The sequence below is a fragment of the Callorhinus ursinus genome, unplaced genomic scaffold (genome assembly GCF_003265705.2).
Source record: "Callorhinus ursinus isolate GAN/ISIS: 27379988/994484 unplaced genomic scaffold, GSC_fseal_2.0 scaffold19, whole genome shotgun sequence".
NCBI classification, from domain to species: Eukaryota; Metazoa; Chordata; class Mammalia; order Carnivora; family Otariidae; genus Callorhinus; species Callorhinus ursinus.
In genome coordinates this window covers 25,152,915-25,171,696 of record NW_027397081.1, presented here as the reverse complement: position 1 = coordinate 25,171,696, position 18,782 = coordinate 25,152,915, and the positions used below count along the sequence as shown (strand labels likewise).

Here is an 18,782-nt window from a genome sequence, read left to right as displayed (position 1 = left end):
GAGTTCGAGCCCCATGTTGGGTATAGAGATGACTTAAAAATAAAACCTTAAAAAAAAAGAAAAAGCAAGGCAACAATATCTCTAATGAAGACTGGACGCAACCCAAAAGTCCATCGACAGAATGGGTAAATACACCACATTATATTTAGACACTGCGTAGCACACAGCCACGAAAAACTGAACAAGCTGCAGCTACATATAACAATATATGAACCTTGGGAATGCAATGCTACGTGCAAACACAAGTCACCAAAAATACACATGGCACGCCTGCATTTATATCAAGTTCAAAAATGAACAAAGCTAAGTGATCTCTGATTTAGGGATACAAACATATGGTGAAACTACAGAGGAGAGCCGGGCATGAACAGAGACCTGAGACACTGGTTGCCTCTAGTGGAGAGAAAGAAGAGGGCAGCGTCAGGGAGGAGCACAGGGTAAAACCACAGAAAAAATGTCCTTCCCTTCAGCTCAGTGGCAGGTATACAGGTGTTCAGTTTTATCTACTCACATTTAATTTTGTTCTGGTATTAACAATAAGATCAAATTTAGTTAAATTATACCCATCCTGGAACAGTAGCTAAGGCAGTTAAGCATAATGAGTAAAATACTGAACTGCGTCCCTCTCTAGCTCACTTTGCAAATATGGACACTAATAGATTCCCTAGGACTTCAGCCATAGAAGAACTTCATTGTTCCTCGGGGGAAAATATGTCCTAATCATTGCAGGGACAGTTGGCTAGCCTGGAAATAAAGAACTAGGTAAGGAAAATCAAATGAGTCGTAATAAAAGAAAATCAGAATTTTTTTTTTTTAAGATTTTATTTATTTGACAGAGAGAGACACAGTGAGAGAGGGATCACAAGCAGGGGGAGCGGGAGAGGGAGAAGCAGGCTTCCTGCGGACCAGGGAGCCCAACAGGGGGCTCGATCCCAGGATCCTGGGATCATGACCGGAGCTGAGGGGAGATGCTTAACTGATTGAGCCACCCAGGCGCCCTGAGAAAATTTTTAAAAATACTGCTTACAATCTATTCTGTACCCAGCACTGCTTTTAAAAATAAGAAATTTGGGGCATCTGGCTGGCTCAGTTGGTAGAGTATGCAACTCTTTTTTTAATTTATTATTTATTTAAATAATCTCTACACCCAATATGGGGCTCAACTTGCAATGCTGAGATCAAAAATCACTCGCTCCTCCGACCATGCCAGTCAGGTGCCCTAAGCGTGTGACTCTTAATCTCGGGGTTGTGAGTTCCAGCCCCACATTGGGTGTAGACATTATTTAAAAATAAAAGCTTTAAAAAAATTTTTTAAATAAAAAGTCAATAAATAAAAGTAAAAATAAGAAATTCTTCAGGAGTCTAAGCTCCCTGTTAAGCAACAGAGTTCCCCATGTGTGACAAAGTTGGGATTTATCTTCTGCTCTTCCACCCGTATTTTTTGAGTATTATTTTTTGTCACACTCTGTATTAGCTTTGTAGAAATCAGAGGTTACCCCCTAATGTATTTAATCTCTAACCACCTAAAATGTGATTTCCTCTCTTCTGCCATACTATGCCAACCAAGGAGAGGTCTGTCTCTCTACTTCTCTGTTTCCTCATTTTTAAGTGCAAAGAATAATGGTCTCTCATACGATTGTGGTAGGAATTAAATTCATTAATTCACGTAGGGCATTCAGAGCACTGAGTGTTAAGTAATGTTAAAGAAGTATTTGCTGTTATCTTTACTTTTGTTTTTATATTTATTTTGCTTTTCGTTGTCGTCATTGTCCTTTTGTCAAATTCACCACCACCTGGAGTAAGAAATCAGAGGTAGCGTGTACCATACATTCTTCTCTTTGAGATCAAATTTTACCTACCAACATCAATGATTGCTTCTTCTTGAGTTAACCTACCTTCCAGCGTATACACCACCCACCAAGTCCATTTTAGGGCAACATCTGAAGGATTCTCAACCCAGTTGGCTGGATAAACACAACGGGTAGGAAGTTATCTCGAGTCAGCTTCATTTCACACCTCCACTTCCCAATGGAAGGCTCGAAGGCTGCCTAGGACACTAGAAGCCTCATCCTAACCCGAGTGCCTGAAATAAAACAAGAGTGTACCGAGGCACCAGGAGAATCATGCTTTGTCCTTCTTGAAAGGTCTGGGAGCCCCTGAACCCGAACAGGTGAAAATTCCAAAGGCACATACAGACGGGTATGCATTTCTGCAGCAGAATGTACGCCCACAATCAAGTGCTTTACCCAGCCATGCAAAGCCTCCCAGGTGGGGCTGTGGTGATGTAACTGCAGAACTTGTATTATTATTGCTATTAATTCCAGGGATGGGCAACAAGTTAAAGTCAAATAAGAAGCATATACAATGTCATCCAAACCTCAAACAGATAAATGTCAGTAATTTTGATACTCCCAAGCTCTTATAAGCTGTCATCCTCAGCTTTCCTCTGGGGAAAACCAGTTGAGGATTAGGACAGCAAAGAAAATTCCCCAGAATTCAGCTGAATCTTGACCACTTTACTGTCAATATTTTTAACCCCTCTCTTGGTGCAGAAAAATCTTGTGTTATATCTAGAAAGGTTTAGAAATTCATCCTTAGTTCCAAGAGCCTTGTCTCAATTTAAGAGAGTCCCGGCAAAATTCTCCACTAAACTCCCACTTCCAAGGCCATTCACACATCACAGGATGACAACAGAACCTTGGTCTGTGATGAATCAAAGGGGGGATTTTGTGGCCCTAGAATAACGAGGATGACATCATCTGTTGTGGATCAGCAACAACTATTAGCCAACTGAGGAAACCTGCTTCCAGTAGTCTAGTTTAAGGGCCTGCAAACTTCTCCTGTGAAGGGCCAGGCAGTGAAGAGTTTAGGTTTTGTGGGCCATACCCTCTCTGCCGAAACCGCTCCCCTCTGCTGTCGCCCAGTGAAAGCCACCAAACACGGTATGTATGCAAGTGGGCGTGGCTTTGCCCCCATCAGACTTCACGGACACCGATATCTGGACTTTGTGTAATTTTCATGGGTCACAAAATATTCTTCTTTTGATTTCTTTTCTTCCATTTACAAATGTAAACACCATGCTTAGCTCCTAGCAGTAGAAGAACAGGTGGTAGGCCAAATTTGGCCCGCCTCTGGTCTCGCTGTCCAGAAAAACACAGTCGTGCGTGTTATGACCCTGAAACGGAGGCAGCGAAGGGCCCAGGAGGGGTTTTCTGACAGAATCTGCACTGTGAACTCTGCTCCCACACGGCCTCTTCACAGCAAGGACACGCGATTTCCTGCCCGGCACTGCACGCACACGATTACTGTATTATCATGTAATAATAACGATCTTTTGTGACCCAGGATGATGAAATTCTTCAATGCATCATTAATATATATGATAATTATGCAACATGTGTGGTTGGGCGGGCCGCTGCCCAATCAGAGGTCATCAAGCTGTCGGTTATGAGGAACGCCTCTGGTAATAAGCAGGTACTCACAGGGCAATTTCCAAAATGAAATATTCCATTCTCATTTTTAAATCTGTTTTCCTACGGGTGTCAAAGGACCCAGGCTTCGGGCTCCAGTAGTAGAACCTGTTTCCGAACCCCCGACTCTTCTTTCCCCATTTGCGACATTCCTTCTCACACCCCACCTCCCACCTCTCATCCATTTCTGCCTACTCCCCTCCTACTGGGTTATAAATGCATGCACACTGCTTTTCCGAATTCACAGCTTTAACAGAATATTCTCAACAGGCTGCCCAAAATCCATATGTCCCACTGAGTCCTATTTCAACAATGGTCCTGAGGAACTTAGGGAACCAGGTGAGTCCTCCCTACACAAATCAGCCCCACTCCTTGGGGCGCCTGGGTGGCTCGGTCGGTTAAGCGTCTGCCTTCAGCTCAGGTCATGATCCCAGGGTCCTGGGATCGAGCCACACATCGGGCTCCCTGCTCGGCGGGAAGCCTGCTTCTCCCTCTGCCGCTCCCCCTGCTTGTGCTCTCTCTGTCAACTAAATAAATAAAATCTTAAAAAAAAAAAAATCAGCCCCACTCCATGTGGCCATGGTGACACACCAACTGGTCCTAATTCCACCTGCTTCCACTTGCCCCCCACCCCCACAGAGCCTGGATGATGTCACTAGACACTGCTCGTAGGAATCATCATTATAAATGGTGGGACAGACATACTGCCCTGTTCACCAGGGCTTCTTTCACACCATGGAAGGGGAGAATTCATCAAGAGAATTTTTCTCACCCTATGGAGGGGATTCATCGATTAAAGTATTTCATTAGCAGATACCGGGCCTCCTAAGATACCAGTGGCTAGTTGAGAAACACAATTCCCAGGAGAAATCCATGTCAAACCCTTGTCCACACACTCCTTCAACACAACAGCCACCATTACCACTTAGAATGTGATCTTAAACTAGCCCCACAAGCAATTTAAAAGCTGTAAAACAGGGGCTTTATTTGGAACTCCCTGTGAATCACAGACCCAATAATATACTAGGACAACAACTGTTTCCCAACCTGCTACCTTTTCCACATCGCCAATTAAAAAAGATCACAACTGAATTTTTCTCTCTCAGTACTCTGAAATAAGAGAATATTCATATTCTCTTGCACAAGAAAAGGTTATCCCTAACTGTACTCTTCAAAGAAGAAAAGAATTCAAACTTGTTGGGAAATTCTGCCACTTTTCTGAAACAATTCTTGAGGTACCCAGCTGCATGATGAAACATTTCCTACGGGTAATTAATCCTGAGCAACTCTTGTAAAAGAAGAAAGTAACAAAGCACATTTTGTGACGATGTCGTGTTGACCTGTTTGTGCCACTCGTTTAGGAATTTACAAAATTCTGAATTCGTATTATAAAACAGGAAGGTGGGGGAATCAAACGTACCTATTCATGATGACTTGAACTTAGCTCACAGACCACCCAGGATGCAAGAGGCCTCAAGAGGCAGTTAGCACTATGACATAACTCACAAGAATGCCCTGGAGTGAAGTAGTTTTTTAAAGATATTTAGTTTTTCTTGAGTTTAATTCATCAAGAATAGCGATCTTTCTCTGAAGGGCTGTGCTTCAGTCAACCAAGATGCAGTTATGATTATAAGATTATTATTTTTAATAGAAGCTATCAATTACTGAGCACTTACATGCCAGGAACTATGCTAAGAGCTTTATATGCATTATCTCACTTAACCTACATGACTAACCCCATTAGGGAGTTATTATTATCTTCCTTTTGTAGATGAAGAAATTGAGTGTCAGGGAGGTCAAATAACTTGCCGAAGGTCAAACAAACAATAAAATGCACACAAACCCAGTACCATGTGACTCAAAATCCATCCACTAGGATCATTTCCACTAAACAGCTTCCTGTATTTAAGTCATGGGGTACAAATTACATCTATCTCACCATTAAGCTGATATCTACACTACAGTGGTTCCCAAACTTGACTTTTCATTATAATCATTATAATCTCTTCTTAAAAACAGAGATTCCCAGAACCCACCCCAAGCTCCACAACATATAATGTGAAACAAATTAGTCTCTTAACCTTTGAAGTGATGCCAAACAAGTGGCCAGATTTTTTCCCCCACTAAATTTAATAATGAGTATTTCATGAAAAATATTCCAAGTCTTAACTCTCCAGGCAATTGGCTGTATTTAGTTAAGCATATTCTCTCTGATTCACAATAACGAATGGATGATGGATGGATGGATGGATGGATGGGAATTCCACCCTTGACCCCTACAGAAAACTTTATTCAGAGAACCACAGCTCATGGAAGCAATGTGACCAAAGAAGCCTTAGGCATGTCACACCAATAAGGACACCCAGAGGCAAGGAAATGGGTTCAAAATCACACCGCCAGAAGGCAGTAGGTCTATGATCTTGCTTCCTCCAAAGGTAGTACTGCTTCTTAGAATTCGTCTAGAATCATTCAGAGACCCAAATAATCACGGGAAAGGAAAGACTGACTGGCACACACTAAGTGATTGTAAATATGGGTAAAGGAGTGAAGAGGTGCAAAATAAATTCCTTCACGTTCATTGGACCTTGCTTTCTATACAGTATGGACCCTCCATGGAAAGGGACAGGCTTGACTTCTAATTTGCATACTTCCATATGGTTATACATAGTATGGAGCTTTACGCCGAAAGAAATAGACCTGAGTTCCGATCTCAACTGTGCCACCTACTCACGTGATCTTATTGCCATTTCTTCACCTCCCCGAGTTTCCCTTTCTTCATCCGAAAAGCAGTGATCGCAACAACTATTTCATTAACTTAAATGCCCTCGTGTCTGCCACAGGGTTACCATTTATAATTATTGTTATTTCTATTTTACGGTTACCTAAAAAAAGTTGCGCAGCTAATTGTTCCAACTGCCCAGGCTCCATGTCCCAGTTTAAAGAAACCAAACCCGCACTCCAACAGAACGTTCCTTTACGCTGTACTCTGAACTGAGGACTGAAAACATGCTTCCAAGTTACACAGCTGTCTAACGTGCTAAGAGCAATAATGAGTTGCCATGATATCCAGGGATAACAAAATTAACAACATCCTCCGAAACAATCTCCTCCAGGGTGATTTACCAATTATTTCAATAAAATGTTCAATCATGAAAAGAAAAGGACTTGGACTGGAACCTAAGTCAAATATATTCCTATCTCTCTCCCTCAGTGAAACTTGCTAAAAAGCGACCATAAATATTCTAAGTCCTCGCCCGTTTTTTCCCCACGTAGTTCCAAACAGAAGATCCAAGGTGGATCTATCCAATTTGTTGCCAGTGAACAGACTCCATGGGTCGCGAGAGCATGTTATCTTACTTAGAGAGTTGCACGGCAGCTCTTTGGAACTTGTCTTCATAATGTTTTCTCCATTCACAGCCTCCAGCCTAGCTAGTCCATTTTATGAGGGATAAGATTCCACTGAAAAGATCCAGAAGGTTGACTGAGCAAGACACAGCGAAAATTGCAGTCCGTCTGATTTACTCCAGCCACTGCATGCATCTACGTGGGTCAGATAAATTGCAGACTTGGTCCTGCAACCCATGAAAGTCTGCTCACTGGCAACAAATCTGACAGATCCACCATCCCTTCAGTCATGTCCAATTTGGCCACAGTCCTCTAGATGTGGTCATTAATTCCTGCTGACCATAGCTGCCACTGCCAAGCACTGAAGAAAGCTCTGTGACACGGGCTGCAGATGGTCTGGGTGGGACGCACGTCCTATGGTGCTTGGACTGATTTGCTTCTCTGTATGTACAGTTGACCACTGAACAATAAGGGGCTTGGGGGGTGCTCAAAATATCACCGTCGAACTTCCACTCCCCCAAAACTTAACTACTAACAGCCCGCGGCTGACCAGAGAAGCCTTACCAGTAACATAAATGGTTAACACATATTTTGTATTCTGCAAACAAGTAAGCCGGAGGATAGAAAATGTTATGAAGAAAATCATAAGGAAGGGGAAAAAATACATTTACAGTGCTGTACTGTATTTATCAAAAAAAAAAAAATCCATGCATAAGTGGACCCATGCCGTTCAAACCCGTGTTGTTCAAGGGTCTGCCATATTTAGGCAGAGAGGGATGGTCTAGGAGGAGGAGCGTGTTGGCCAACTCTTGACCGTACAAACTGTTTCACCCCCACTGAAGAGTGTTTTCTCTCTGAAATGGACACAGGAGGAAAAAGCCCCCAAAGGCGACCTTTTGGTCAAAACGTCTTAGAGCTCTATTTCTAAATTGGAACGAAAGAAAAAGCAAAAGGTTCTGGCTGTTAAGATAGACTGAGCAAAGCACCTGCCACCGCAGATGTCACGGTAGAGTAACATGGTCTAGGTTACCTTCTCCAAACCATAGGATAACCACTTATTATCCCTAACACACAGCAATCCATGGGATTTCCACGGTAATGGTTCTCATCCCTTCCTAACCAGGTCTGCTACCACACATCAAAGTTTTCACAGCAAATCTGTGGTTCCAAAGGATAAGGAGAAATCAGCCAGTTTATACGCCAATACCAACATCATTCGTCCCTGCTAATAAGCTACATTTTAACATTTTTAGATTCTTTGGTATTCACAGCTGTCCCTAGACAATTTTTTTTTAAGTTAAATTGTCAATAGCAATGGACTACAGGTCAAAAGCCAAGAGTGGTATATCATCTCAGCAAATAAATAGAAAAGCAAGATCCAATAAAAGACAACTTATTGACGGGATGCCTGGGTGGCTCAGTCATTAAGCGTCTGCCTTCGGCTCAGGTCATGATCCCAGGGTCCTGGGATTGAGTCCCGCATCGGGCTCCCTGCTCAGCAGGGAGCCTGCTTCTCCCTCTGCTGCTCTTCCTGCTTGTGCTCTCTCTCACTATGTCAAATAAATAAATAAAATCTTAAAAAAAAATTTTTTTAAAGACAACTTATTGTGATTTTAAACATCATTAAGAAGGGAAAAATCCTGAAGACTCCTGCTTGCATGATTATTTATGTATATCTGAAATAAACACTTCACGGAGCAAACCCCTTCTAGCCCTTATGCTGGGCTCAGAGAATGTTTACTCATATGCCAAAGTATCACCTGGGGGAACAGCAGCTATCTTGGTGATAAATAGTATCCCCATCCAGCCAGGGGAGGTAAGTGAGATCCAGAAACCAATTACAGAAGCCTACAGTGGTTGTTTTAGTGAGAGTTGTACTCATGTGTCTAATTATAAAGTGTTCTTATTTCCCTACTGCGAGACTATGTACAACAAGCCCTGCATTTAAAAGCTTCTGTTTCAGGACAGAAAAGCTATTAAGAAAGCCATCAAGCGTTCCACAAGATCAAGAGCTTTGTGAATATGTGAGGTCTCCCATACTATCATTTTTCAAGGTTTATATTATGAAAAATTTCAAACATACAGAAAAGTACAAAGAATAATGTAATGAACATCTGTATACCCATGACCAAGCTTTGTTAAATCTGAATGCTTAGCCATATTTACATTAGGCCTTTTCTTTTCCTTAATAAATAAATTTTTACACGGGAAAATAAAAACCTGTGGGTAGCCCTCCTCCTCCCATACCCTTGTTTTCAAGCAGTATATAAATAGTATCAGACTGTAAGTATCAATCTACAACTTGTTTTTTTCTCAACACTGTATTTCTAACACTTATCCATATTCATACATGCAGAATATGGTTCTGGTTCATTCATGTTCTGGTTCATTCATTTTCATTACTTAGAATTTCACTGCATGAATAGACATATGTTTTTATCCTTTTTCCTTCTGAAAAGTGGTTTGATTGTTTTAGCTTTGTCACTATCATAAACGACATAGAAATGACCATTCTTAAACATGTGTCCCTTCCCACACATACAGTGTTTTCTCAAGGCATCAACCCAGAGGTGGAGCTGCTGAACTGCTGGGTATGTGTGGATCTGCAGCTTTATTGGGTGTTACCACACGGCTCTCCAAAGTAATCGTACCAAAAAAAATATATTCCTACCACCAGTGTATGAGAATGTCTATCACTCTACATCGCTGTCATCAATCGTGTCAGGTTCTTTAATTTTTGCCTATCTGATGGCTGTGAAATGGTATCTTGTTTTAATTTGTGTTTTCCTGATTCCCAGGGAGGCAGAACATCCTTTCATCTTTACTGTCTAGATATTCATTTCTATGAATTGCAAATCTTTCTACTTGCCTTCTTATTGCTTTGTAAGTGATCTTTATGTATCCTATGACTTTGGGAAAGTTACTTAATTTCTCGGCTTCCCATCCGTGGCAATAATAATACCTACTTCCTAGAGATGATCTCTAGCTGATCTTAAAGCACTTAGTCCAATGCCTATTACATGATAGGCATGATTTCTATTATTGTTACAAATGTGAAGAAGAGGGTTCAGAGTATTTCTAGCGTTTCTCCCAAGTTTGTAGCTGCCTTTGGGATAAATAAAACAGGACACAAGAGGAGGAGTCTCGGCAACTTTCTTTGCCCAGGCGGTTCCCCCACCACAGAAGACATAATATCAGGACTCGGTTGTTTGTAGGTTACTATGAGGGAAATGTACAACGTCAATTCTCCTAGACATAGCTTAAACTAAAACTTCCATTATTACACTTCCTTCAATATACAAATGGCTTTGATTTTGTCTGTGAAATCACCATAATCCTGAATTTCAACAAAGGTTAAGTTACAGAGTGCAAAGAACTCTGAGAAGAGGGAAGTGGGGTGCTGGAGGCTGGTAGGTGAATCAGAATTAGGGACCTGCTAGGCATTCCTGGCATGGAAATACAGCTAGGACTTCCTAAGATTCCACCAAGCCCTAGACCATTCCATTTTCCCACACGTCATAAGCGATCCTTGAATTAGAAAAGCAAAAAGAAAATCATCACATCGCTTATCACACACATAAGGTTTTTTTTTTTAAATAATGACATTGACATCACTGAGGCAGCAGGTAATCTTATTCAACGTACACTGTGAGAATGTCCCCCAATATCCAGAAGAACACGTTCCTAAGGACATGCTGGTAAGCTAGAGGGATGCAATAAAAAGGAGCCACATAAGCTTGTCTGCTTGGACTCTTAACATATTTAGTTTCGTGTGGAGATCCTCCCAGATTGGCTTCTATTCAGTGGTATCTTGACCTTTCCTTGGAGAAAGGCCATGTTCATCTTTATGAACTCTGCCAGGGGAGTCAGAAAGCACAGATAGCTGTCCTCCAGGCCTATCAAGTAGTCCTGACATCAGCTTCAACTGGTGACTGGCAGGGTCCCTTTTCAGATGTACTTGCACATCATCTAACGTTCAGAATTCTCTCCCTCCATATTCAATTTCAACGGGCACTGAAGAAACCAGAGACTTTCCTTCGCAACTAAAGAAAGAGGCCCTCTATCCCCCTATCTTCTCCAGAGCAATCATGTGTAAGAATCAACTCCAGCCCAAACATAATTAGACCATCTTCTGATACCTATCTAGGAGCACTGCTTTCTTCCTTAAACGTGTGCCAAGTTTCCACTTTCAAGAAGTTAAATTGCCATATAAAAATGCCCTGGTGATGATGAGTAATTAGACACTGTAATGGAAAATTAACTGTGTTTTTATTTAGAGCATTCATTTTAACAAGACTTTTTTTTTCCCTAACTGTTCTCAAGCTGCAATAAAAATACATTAAATCCTGAGGGGTTGCGGAGGTTTTCTGGTTAAACACACACACACACACACACACACACACACAAAGCTTCTCTTTCTCGAACCACTTATTTTGTGAATATCACCAAGGTTATACAAGGTTCTGATCTGAACCGCATTATTAATACACTCTAATGCCAATTTTCATCCCGTCATCTGTGCTGTGGAGGAAGAAATAGCCATTCCAACCTCACAGGCCGCTAACGCCGAGGCAGGCCCCAGAGAGGCGGCACACAGGGGCTTGTCACACAGGGGGAGCCTTCCCCCGAATATCTCGCAGTCCCCTCTTCCTCTCTCTGTTCACGCTGCTGCCAAGGGAAGTGGGTCGCTTGCAGTCGGGGCTCCTGACAGCTCTGTGAGCACCTGCGGGCTCTGGGCAGCCCTCAGTGAGCAAGCTGTGCGAGTGGGTTTCAGCTCCATGCCACATTAAAAATGACTCCACGACACAGCGTGTACGACGGCCTTCCCCAAGGAAGAATGGCAAATGAGGCTGAAATCTGGACATCTCATCCCAATCCCCGCGGCCCTCTGTTGCAGGCCTCTAGTCCCACATTCCAGGGACGAGTTCAGCAATGGGTTCAGCCACAGGACCTGAGCGCACTTTGCCCTGAAGCTGGATGAGGGGCCAGCGGGGCAGGCCGGTGACACCCATACAAGTTCACGGGCTTCATACCAATGAGGGAGCCTCAGATCATGTGGCCTACCTAGCTTTCCATCTCTGTTCCTGCTGGGCCTCAAAAATAAAGCGCAAATGACACCTAAAAATGCTTCTGGCCTGACATTTATTCAGTCCTCCCCAGTGAATGCTGAATGCCCAGCAGGGCCCAGGCCCTGGGTCTCTTGTTTCAAGGGGGTTCCATGTGTATCTAAGTAAAATCAACCTTCGCCACCACTGACTATCCAGGCACAGACAAAAACTTCAGAAGCCCCCGTAGCTTGGCCTGAGCAGCCATGCTAAAGGACCCTGGGCTTTGGGCAAGGCTCCCTGGAGGAGCTACAAAAGTTTCAGGGAAACCTGCTCTTTTTCTTTTTCCCTATTCCTTCCTTTTGTGGGTTTTGTTTGTTTAATCTCTCCTTACAATGTAAACAACCTTTTATAATCCTTACTGCTTTTCCTATAGATTCCTGGGACTTATTCGACCTAACAATCTTTTCACTTTGATTCCGGAGGTGGGTTACAACTAGCAACTTTATACAGTTCACGCTTATATACAAAGGCGGTTTCAGTCCAGACATACAACCCACAAGAACACGGGCAGACTGGCTTCATAACAGAGGTTCTATAAACACCGTTTCATTTTGGCTGTATTTAACGAGGTTAATATGACAAGTTGGCTGGCGATCACACCCTTTAGGGGGAGTTCAAACAGAAAATTCCATCTGGCGAGCAAAAGTATTCAATTGTCACAATGTTCCCTGATCCCAATTCCAAACTGCCCAATACATTCTAGAGAACAACAAAATTGGGTTTGGCAGTGGTTCTACAGATAGTTTAGGGGAATCTGTAAAGTATCCCAACTGTGAGTCAAGATTTAGAATAAACTGAAATGTAATGAACTCGTTAACAGTGCCATCACCAAGCAAGAATGAAGATCTGTTGAATGAAAATGATGAATTAAATGATACTAAAGACTGCAGACATTCAGAGAGGCATTTTAACTCGTGGACTAAATTTCTAATCATTTTCCCCTTGGTTATTAGGGAAACCAGAACCGGAGAAGAAACTGCTAATGAACTATATTCACCAGTTAAAACTGACTCCTGAGGAGCCACTCAGCTTGTCTGTTTAACAAAGGAGTTATAAAACTTAAGGAGTAAATGAGACAACAGCTGAGGGGGCCCACAGAGCCCAGCTCCAAATCTCTTCTGACCCTGGATGAGTCCTATGTCCTGCGCATCCCTTGATTTATTTACCCTTAGAATGGGAACAGGAGAAGCAGTTATGAATAATCGCTCTAATAAAAGCCTATCAGCCTCTGGCAGAAATACAAATGCTTGTTGATAATGATCACCCTCCCAAACCCCAGTTTACATTTTTTCCATTAACATTCCAGTCCCCAACCCTCAGGTTCCCAAGATCCTACGGGCTTCATTCTCAGACTGAAAGACCACACTGAGATTTAGGAAATGACTGGAGCCAACTCCATGAAGCAAGAGCAGGCTGCCTAACTTCCAAAAAAGCCATTACACGTGTCCCCACCTCATTTCATTTTTCACTGGGATGACACCCAATCTTTGTGATAAAAATGAACCCAAGGACACCACCCCAAAGAACTTGTTTCTCTTGGACCCACCAAAGGATAAAATGTTCTCAATGCCACCTCTTAAGATAAACATCCTTCCCCAAGTGCCCCTTTTAATTGGCTGGTTGACTGTCCCTTGGGTGTGACTGCACGGATTTATCCCGGGTGCGTAACCAAGTTGAAAAAGTCTTCCTGATTTCTGAGTATCCTCAGTAACAAGGAGGACGGCAGTGGACAGCGTGGACTAAAACTGTGTCTAAGCACTGATGTGACCCTAGCGCCTCACAAAAAAAGGATATTCTGCTCGGGGAGATTGGTCCGTGATCTCTGTGATCCCTTCCAGCTCTGTACCTCAACAGTCGGTTCTACAAGGCTGGCCACTGAAGGTCACCGGGAGATCCAACAGAACCATTCCACCAGGGAAGGAGAAAGAAATTCGCCTGTAGGTTTTAGTGGATTAATTAAAAGCCATGTGCTGGTCACAGGCTGCAAAACATCCAAGTATCTATATTCACCTTCCCCCCACCCCCCGCAAAACACGCATGTGCAAGTCTAAAGATAATTCTAGGTTGTAAGTATAAATAACTAAAATAGAATTTTAAGTAATTAGCACAGTAGGTTGGCTTCTCAGTATCCTCAAAAAACTCTTAGGATAAATTGTTATAGCCTTGTTTTTGTGAAGCAGGCTATTCATCTTTTCCAAACTCTGCCTGTCTCTACAGACCAAACTGAAAGAGCCTTCAAAAATGCCCGGCCGATATCTCTGCACATACTCCATCCTGAGAAGCCAGATTTCTTTAAGCAACTCTTCCACCAAGAAACATTAATCACAACCAGAAAAATGAAATAACGCACTCGAGAGTTAAGTAGTATTTATGATACTCTGAACTGCGCCTTTAATCACTGTCAATGTTCTAACATTTATGAGAGATTGTTAACTGATTTCTAGATGGCAATATATTTCCATTCTAAATGGGAATGACTGTTAGCAGATTTTTTTTATTTTTTATTTTATTTTTTTAAAGATTTTATTTATTTATTTGACAGAGAGAGACACAGCAAGAGAGGGAACACAAGAAGGGCGAGTAGGAGAGGGAGAAGCAGGCTTCCTGCTGAGCAGGGAGCCCAATGTGGGACTTGATCCCAGGACCCTGGGATCACGACCCTAGTGAAAGGCAGACGCTTCACCGACTGAGCCACCCAGGCGCCCCTGTTACCAGATTTTAAAATAATCCTAAACATATTTCACACCTCATCAGTGGTCCGAGTAACAAACTTTTTTTCAAACGGAGGCTCTCTTTGGGCTCGGTGTTTTAAATTTTATTTTAAATCTAATGACAAATGTTCCTTCAGTTTGGCTTCAAAGGCTAGGATTCCCTTTCTCACTGTCTATTATGTGATGTAGAACATCTCTTGGGAAACTTAAATAAATTTAGAGACAGCCTGCTAAGCCTAAAATTACTGTATTTGTAGTAAGAAAGGGCCTGCTAAGACAAACAATTTTTTTTGGAGGGAAGTATTCCATCAAGGTTAGAGTGTCTAATAATAAATTACTGTCAGGTGATGATCTGCCTAATGAAAAATGTTTCCATTTCTCAATTTACTTGAACACATGACCTTCTGCTTGAGGAGATTTAGTACCATAAATTGGCATTTGGATTACTAAATCTAAACAATGTGGACTGCTTAATTATGTAGAGGCTTCTTAAATGCTGTAGCTTTTTTTTCACCCCAAATTTATATACTTATTGTGCAGGGTGGTAACTTTTTTTTTAATCTTATTTCATATTTTACCTGGCAAAATTCACTTTTGGTAGTTATTTAAATCTTAAAAATGGCAAACCGAAGGATGAGAGAAAGTTCAGTAATTTTAATTCCAATGTATGCCTTTCACTTGATTTGAACTTTTTACACATCGTTTCTACCAAAAGTGCTAAATATTTATCTCTATCCAGAAAATATATATATATACACATAAATATATATAAATAGTTGTATTGAATGTAGAATGTCAGCAACTTAATGCCATTTTTAATTAATAAAAAAAAGATAAAATTTATCCAGTCTAAGATTTTTGATCTTGAACATAACCGTTAAAAACAACAAAAATGCTTTGAAAGTGTGGTATTTGCAAAACCCTTGAGAAGTCACTAATGGGATTCCCATGATCTAATATATGTTAGGCTTTAACTGTAATCGTAAACCCACTAAAGGCTTATGACCTGAGAGTATGGACTACTGTAGCCAGTTTTTATGGGTTTAATTCCACTGGCAAATCCCAGTCTCTATATTTTAAATCTCAACTACCACAAAATCACGACATTTTTCAAAAGAACAATCTAAAGAAAGTAAACACTGGAATGACAGGGCAAGAAAACCATTACCAAGAACCAGCCTTTCACACAAACCATCAAGGAACTTCAAAAGCACAAGACCAAGCAAAACTTTTAGTTCGTGATACACGTGCAATTCACCCTTAACATTCTCAAAACTACATATGAATCATCTTATTTTCCTCTGACTTATTTCCATACAAGACTCAGTGAAACAGAACTTACTCAGCTCCTATTGATGACTGGATCACGGTTTTCTGAGGTTATTTATTACTTTTTTTTTTTTTAGCATGTTTTTATTATGATCCAATTCTGTGACTGCTAAAAGCCAGGAAAATCCGCCTTTGGGTCAATGCAGAGCACAAAGTCACTAAAAATTTTGCCGGCCCTGTGCTATACCTCAGTGTTCAGAATTATTCTGTTTTGTCCTAGGGTCATGTGATGTTGTAGCAGGGTGCACTGAAATTTGTGATTAAATCTTTTTTTTTCCTCAAAGAGGTTTGAGTTATTATAGCAAGTGATGATTTATGCTTAATACAAAACTTAGCCTACCTCCCCTATTTAATATATATGTAGACTATTCATTCAAGGGTTTACATATGCATGGCAGACACGTAAATGTAAAAATATAGCTTATTTCTAAAGTTTCTTGTCTCATATACTTCTTGGCCCTTAAAATTTAGTATTGCAAGTCCTGCTATGAGCTATCAAGGCTAATTCTATCTTACGGATAAAATTTATTTTACAAAGGCATACCTGAATACTGTACTCATTTCATAACCAAATACATGTGGAAACAACTTGGTTTTCAAAGAACTTTGCTGTATTTACATATATTAACTGATCGTTCTACAGGGACAACCCATCAAATCAAAAGAAAATATAGGACTCTAAGCATTGTGCACTAGAAGCTTCTGGCCTGAAAGGTCAAAAAAAAAAAAATGTCTTTTAAGAACACTGCCAGCTCTTCACTTTACTTTTTCAGTGGAAGTATAACAAAATTACTTATTTCAGGACAACCATGCAACAAACAAAACCTCAAAGTTTCTTCTAGTTGGGAAATACTAAATTTTTACCTTTAGTTGAAAGCACACACAGTCACTTATTTTTGATAAAAACTGCTTTAACTTTTTTTTTCATTTATACCTGCTTTTCGATAGCCTAAATCCTTATAAAGCCAGGGCACTTTGAAACTTGGAGCTTCTCTTAATGCACTCAAAGTTTTAAAAATACCTTCGGATTTACTTTCCATATAAACTTACGACTTTTTCAACGTGTTTATTAAATGTTCTTTATCTTTCCTAGTGATCTTAGTTAGGCTCTTGTGGATAGAGGAAACCAGACGTGAAGAATGTTTTTATTGTTATAACTGTTGTTTTTTCAGTCCCTTAAAACAAAAGGGTCACCTCCTCAGCTTGCACCACAGGGGATGGATTCCAGAACTACTGCCCCAGAGGGAGATTCTTTTAAGTAAAGTTCAATGATTTCTGGATTTTGTTGAGAACCTCAGGACACTGATTGACTCGTAAAATTCCCAGTGGAGACAAGAGGAGGTTGGACAAGTTAACTCAAGGGGAGCAGCAACACCATTTCCTGAAACAGTGAGTTAGGCGCCGAACCGGGTCAAGTGTTTGAACTTTCTGACCGAAAACGACAGCGGCGCCGGGAAGGAGGAAGCTTTCTCCCGCGAGCGGGATCGCCGGCGTGGCCCGAGCCGCCGCTCCGAGGGGCCCGCTGCCTCCGCTCCACCGCCAGCCTTGCGATCCACACCTTGCCTGGCCCGTCCCAGATCGCGGCCGCCCTTGCGATGCCCGCCGCTGACGAGTCTGGTCCCCCATGGCACGGGCACCGGGAAGAATCCCCCCGCCCTCCGGTGGGAGGACGGAGGCGGGAAGGCGCCCGACACCCGCGCGAAAGCCACGACACCCCACTAATTCCCCCACCCCACCCCCGGCGGGGCGCCTTACCGGTACAGGAATGCAGGGGCTTGGGTCGCACGACCAGCGACGGGCACACGGAGTAGAGGGAAAGTTTCTCAAAGTAGTCGCAGGTCTCCTTGGAAAGGATCTCGTCGATCATGAAAGTCTTGTAGCGCCGCCTGGCTGCTTTGAGTTGGCCGGGCGAGCTCAGCCGCAGCTCCGCGTGGCAGTGCATCGTGAGCCGGGGAGAGCGCCGGCCGGCCGGGGCCGCGGGGGCTGGCGCGCCGGCGGGGGCCTCAGCCCCGCTCCTCGGCCGCCGGGGAGGCGGCGGGCTCGGGAGGCGCGCGGATGGGAGCGGGCACCGGACGCGCCGGCCGCGCGTCTAGACCCACCCGCGGATCAGCATCTTCGCGGAGCCTTTTTGGGACGGCGCAGCTGTCAATCAGCGCGCGCTTCCTGCGGGGCCGGGTGCCGAAGCGCGCCGAGGGGCGTCGGCGCCCACCCCGCCCAGCCCGCTGGTGCAAGCCGGCCGCGGACCTGCACACCTCGTGCCCGCCTCTCTCGCTCGCCTCCTCCCGCCTCGCGGTGTCTCGCGCTCCTCTGCCAGCCTCTCTATTTTAAGACACTCGCTTTGGCTCTCCTCCCCGCCCCCCTCCTGGGACGAACTCCAGGTGTGTGTGCCGAGTGTGCGCGCTCGGGTGTGCGCGCGGTGCGGGGAGCGCGCGCCGCCCCCGCCCGCGGGCCGGGTCTGGGCCGCTCCTCCGGGACGCGACCGGGTGCGCCTCCTGGGCTGGGTCCCGTGCGCGCAGCGCGCAACCCGCAACCCGGGGAGCAGGCGCGTCTAGGTCTCTTGCTAGAAGTAAGTCGAGTCTTTGCTGAGGCTCCCGAGGCTGCGGGCCACAGAGCCGGCGCCCCAAAGACCCGTGTGTCTTTCTCCCCGGTTTCCCAAGGACCCGCGGCCTCCCCTGCAATTCACTAGGCTCTCGGCTCGCGCGGAGCCGCACACTTGACCGCCCTCACAAATTCCCAAATCGCAAATGACCCTTGCCCCTGACCGTTATCCCAATAATAAATTGTAAAAATGAGAAAGTCATCCCCCAAAAGCGTGCGTT

General features: G+C 43.4%; 1 protein-coding gene across 1 annotated transcript in view; it reads right to left on the bottom strand.

The window, feature by feature from the left end:
* BARX2 (BARX homeobox 2) overlaps positions 1-17,905 on the bottom strand; it is a 69,792-nt gene extending 51,887 nt beyond the window's left edge. Inside the window, exon 1 of the mRNA XM_025894037.2 lies at positions 17,719-17,905. Within this exon, the coding sequence (XP_025749822.1) occupies positions 17,719-17,905 (187 nt within the window). The remainder of the gene's footprint in view (positions 1-17,718) is intronic.
* Positions 17,906-18,782: the final 877 nt, after the last annotated feature.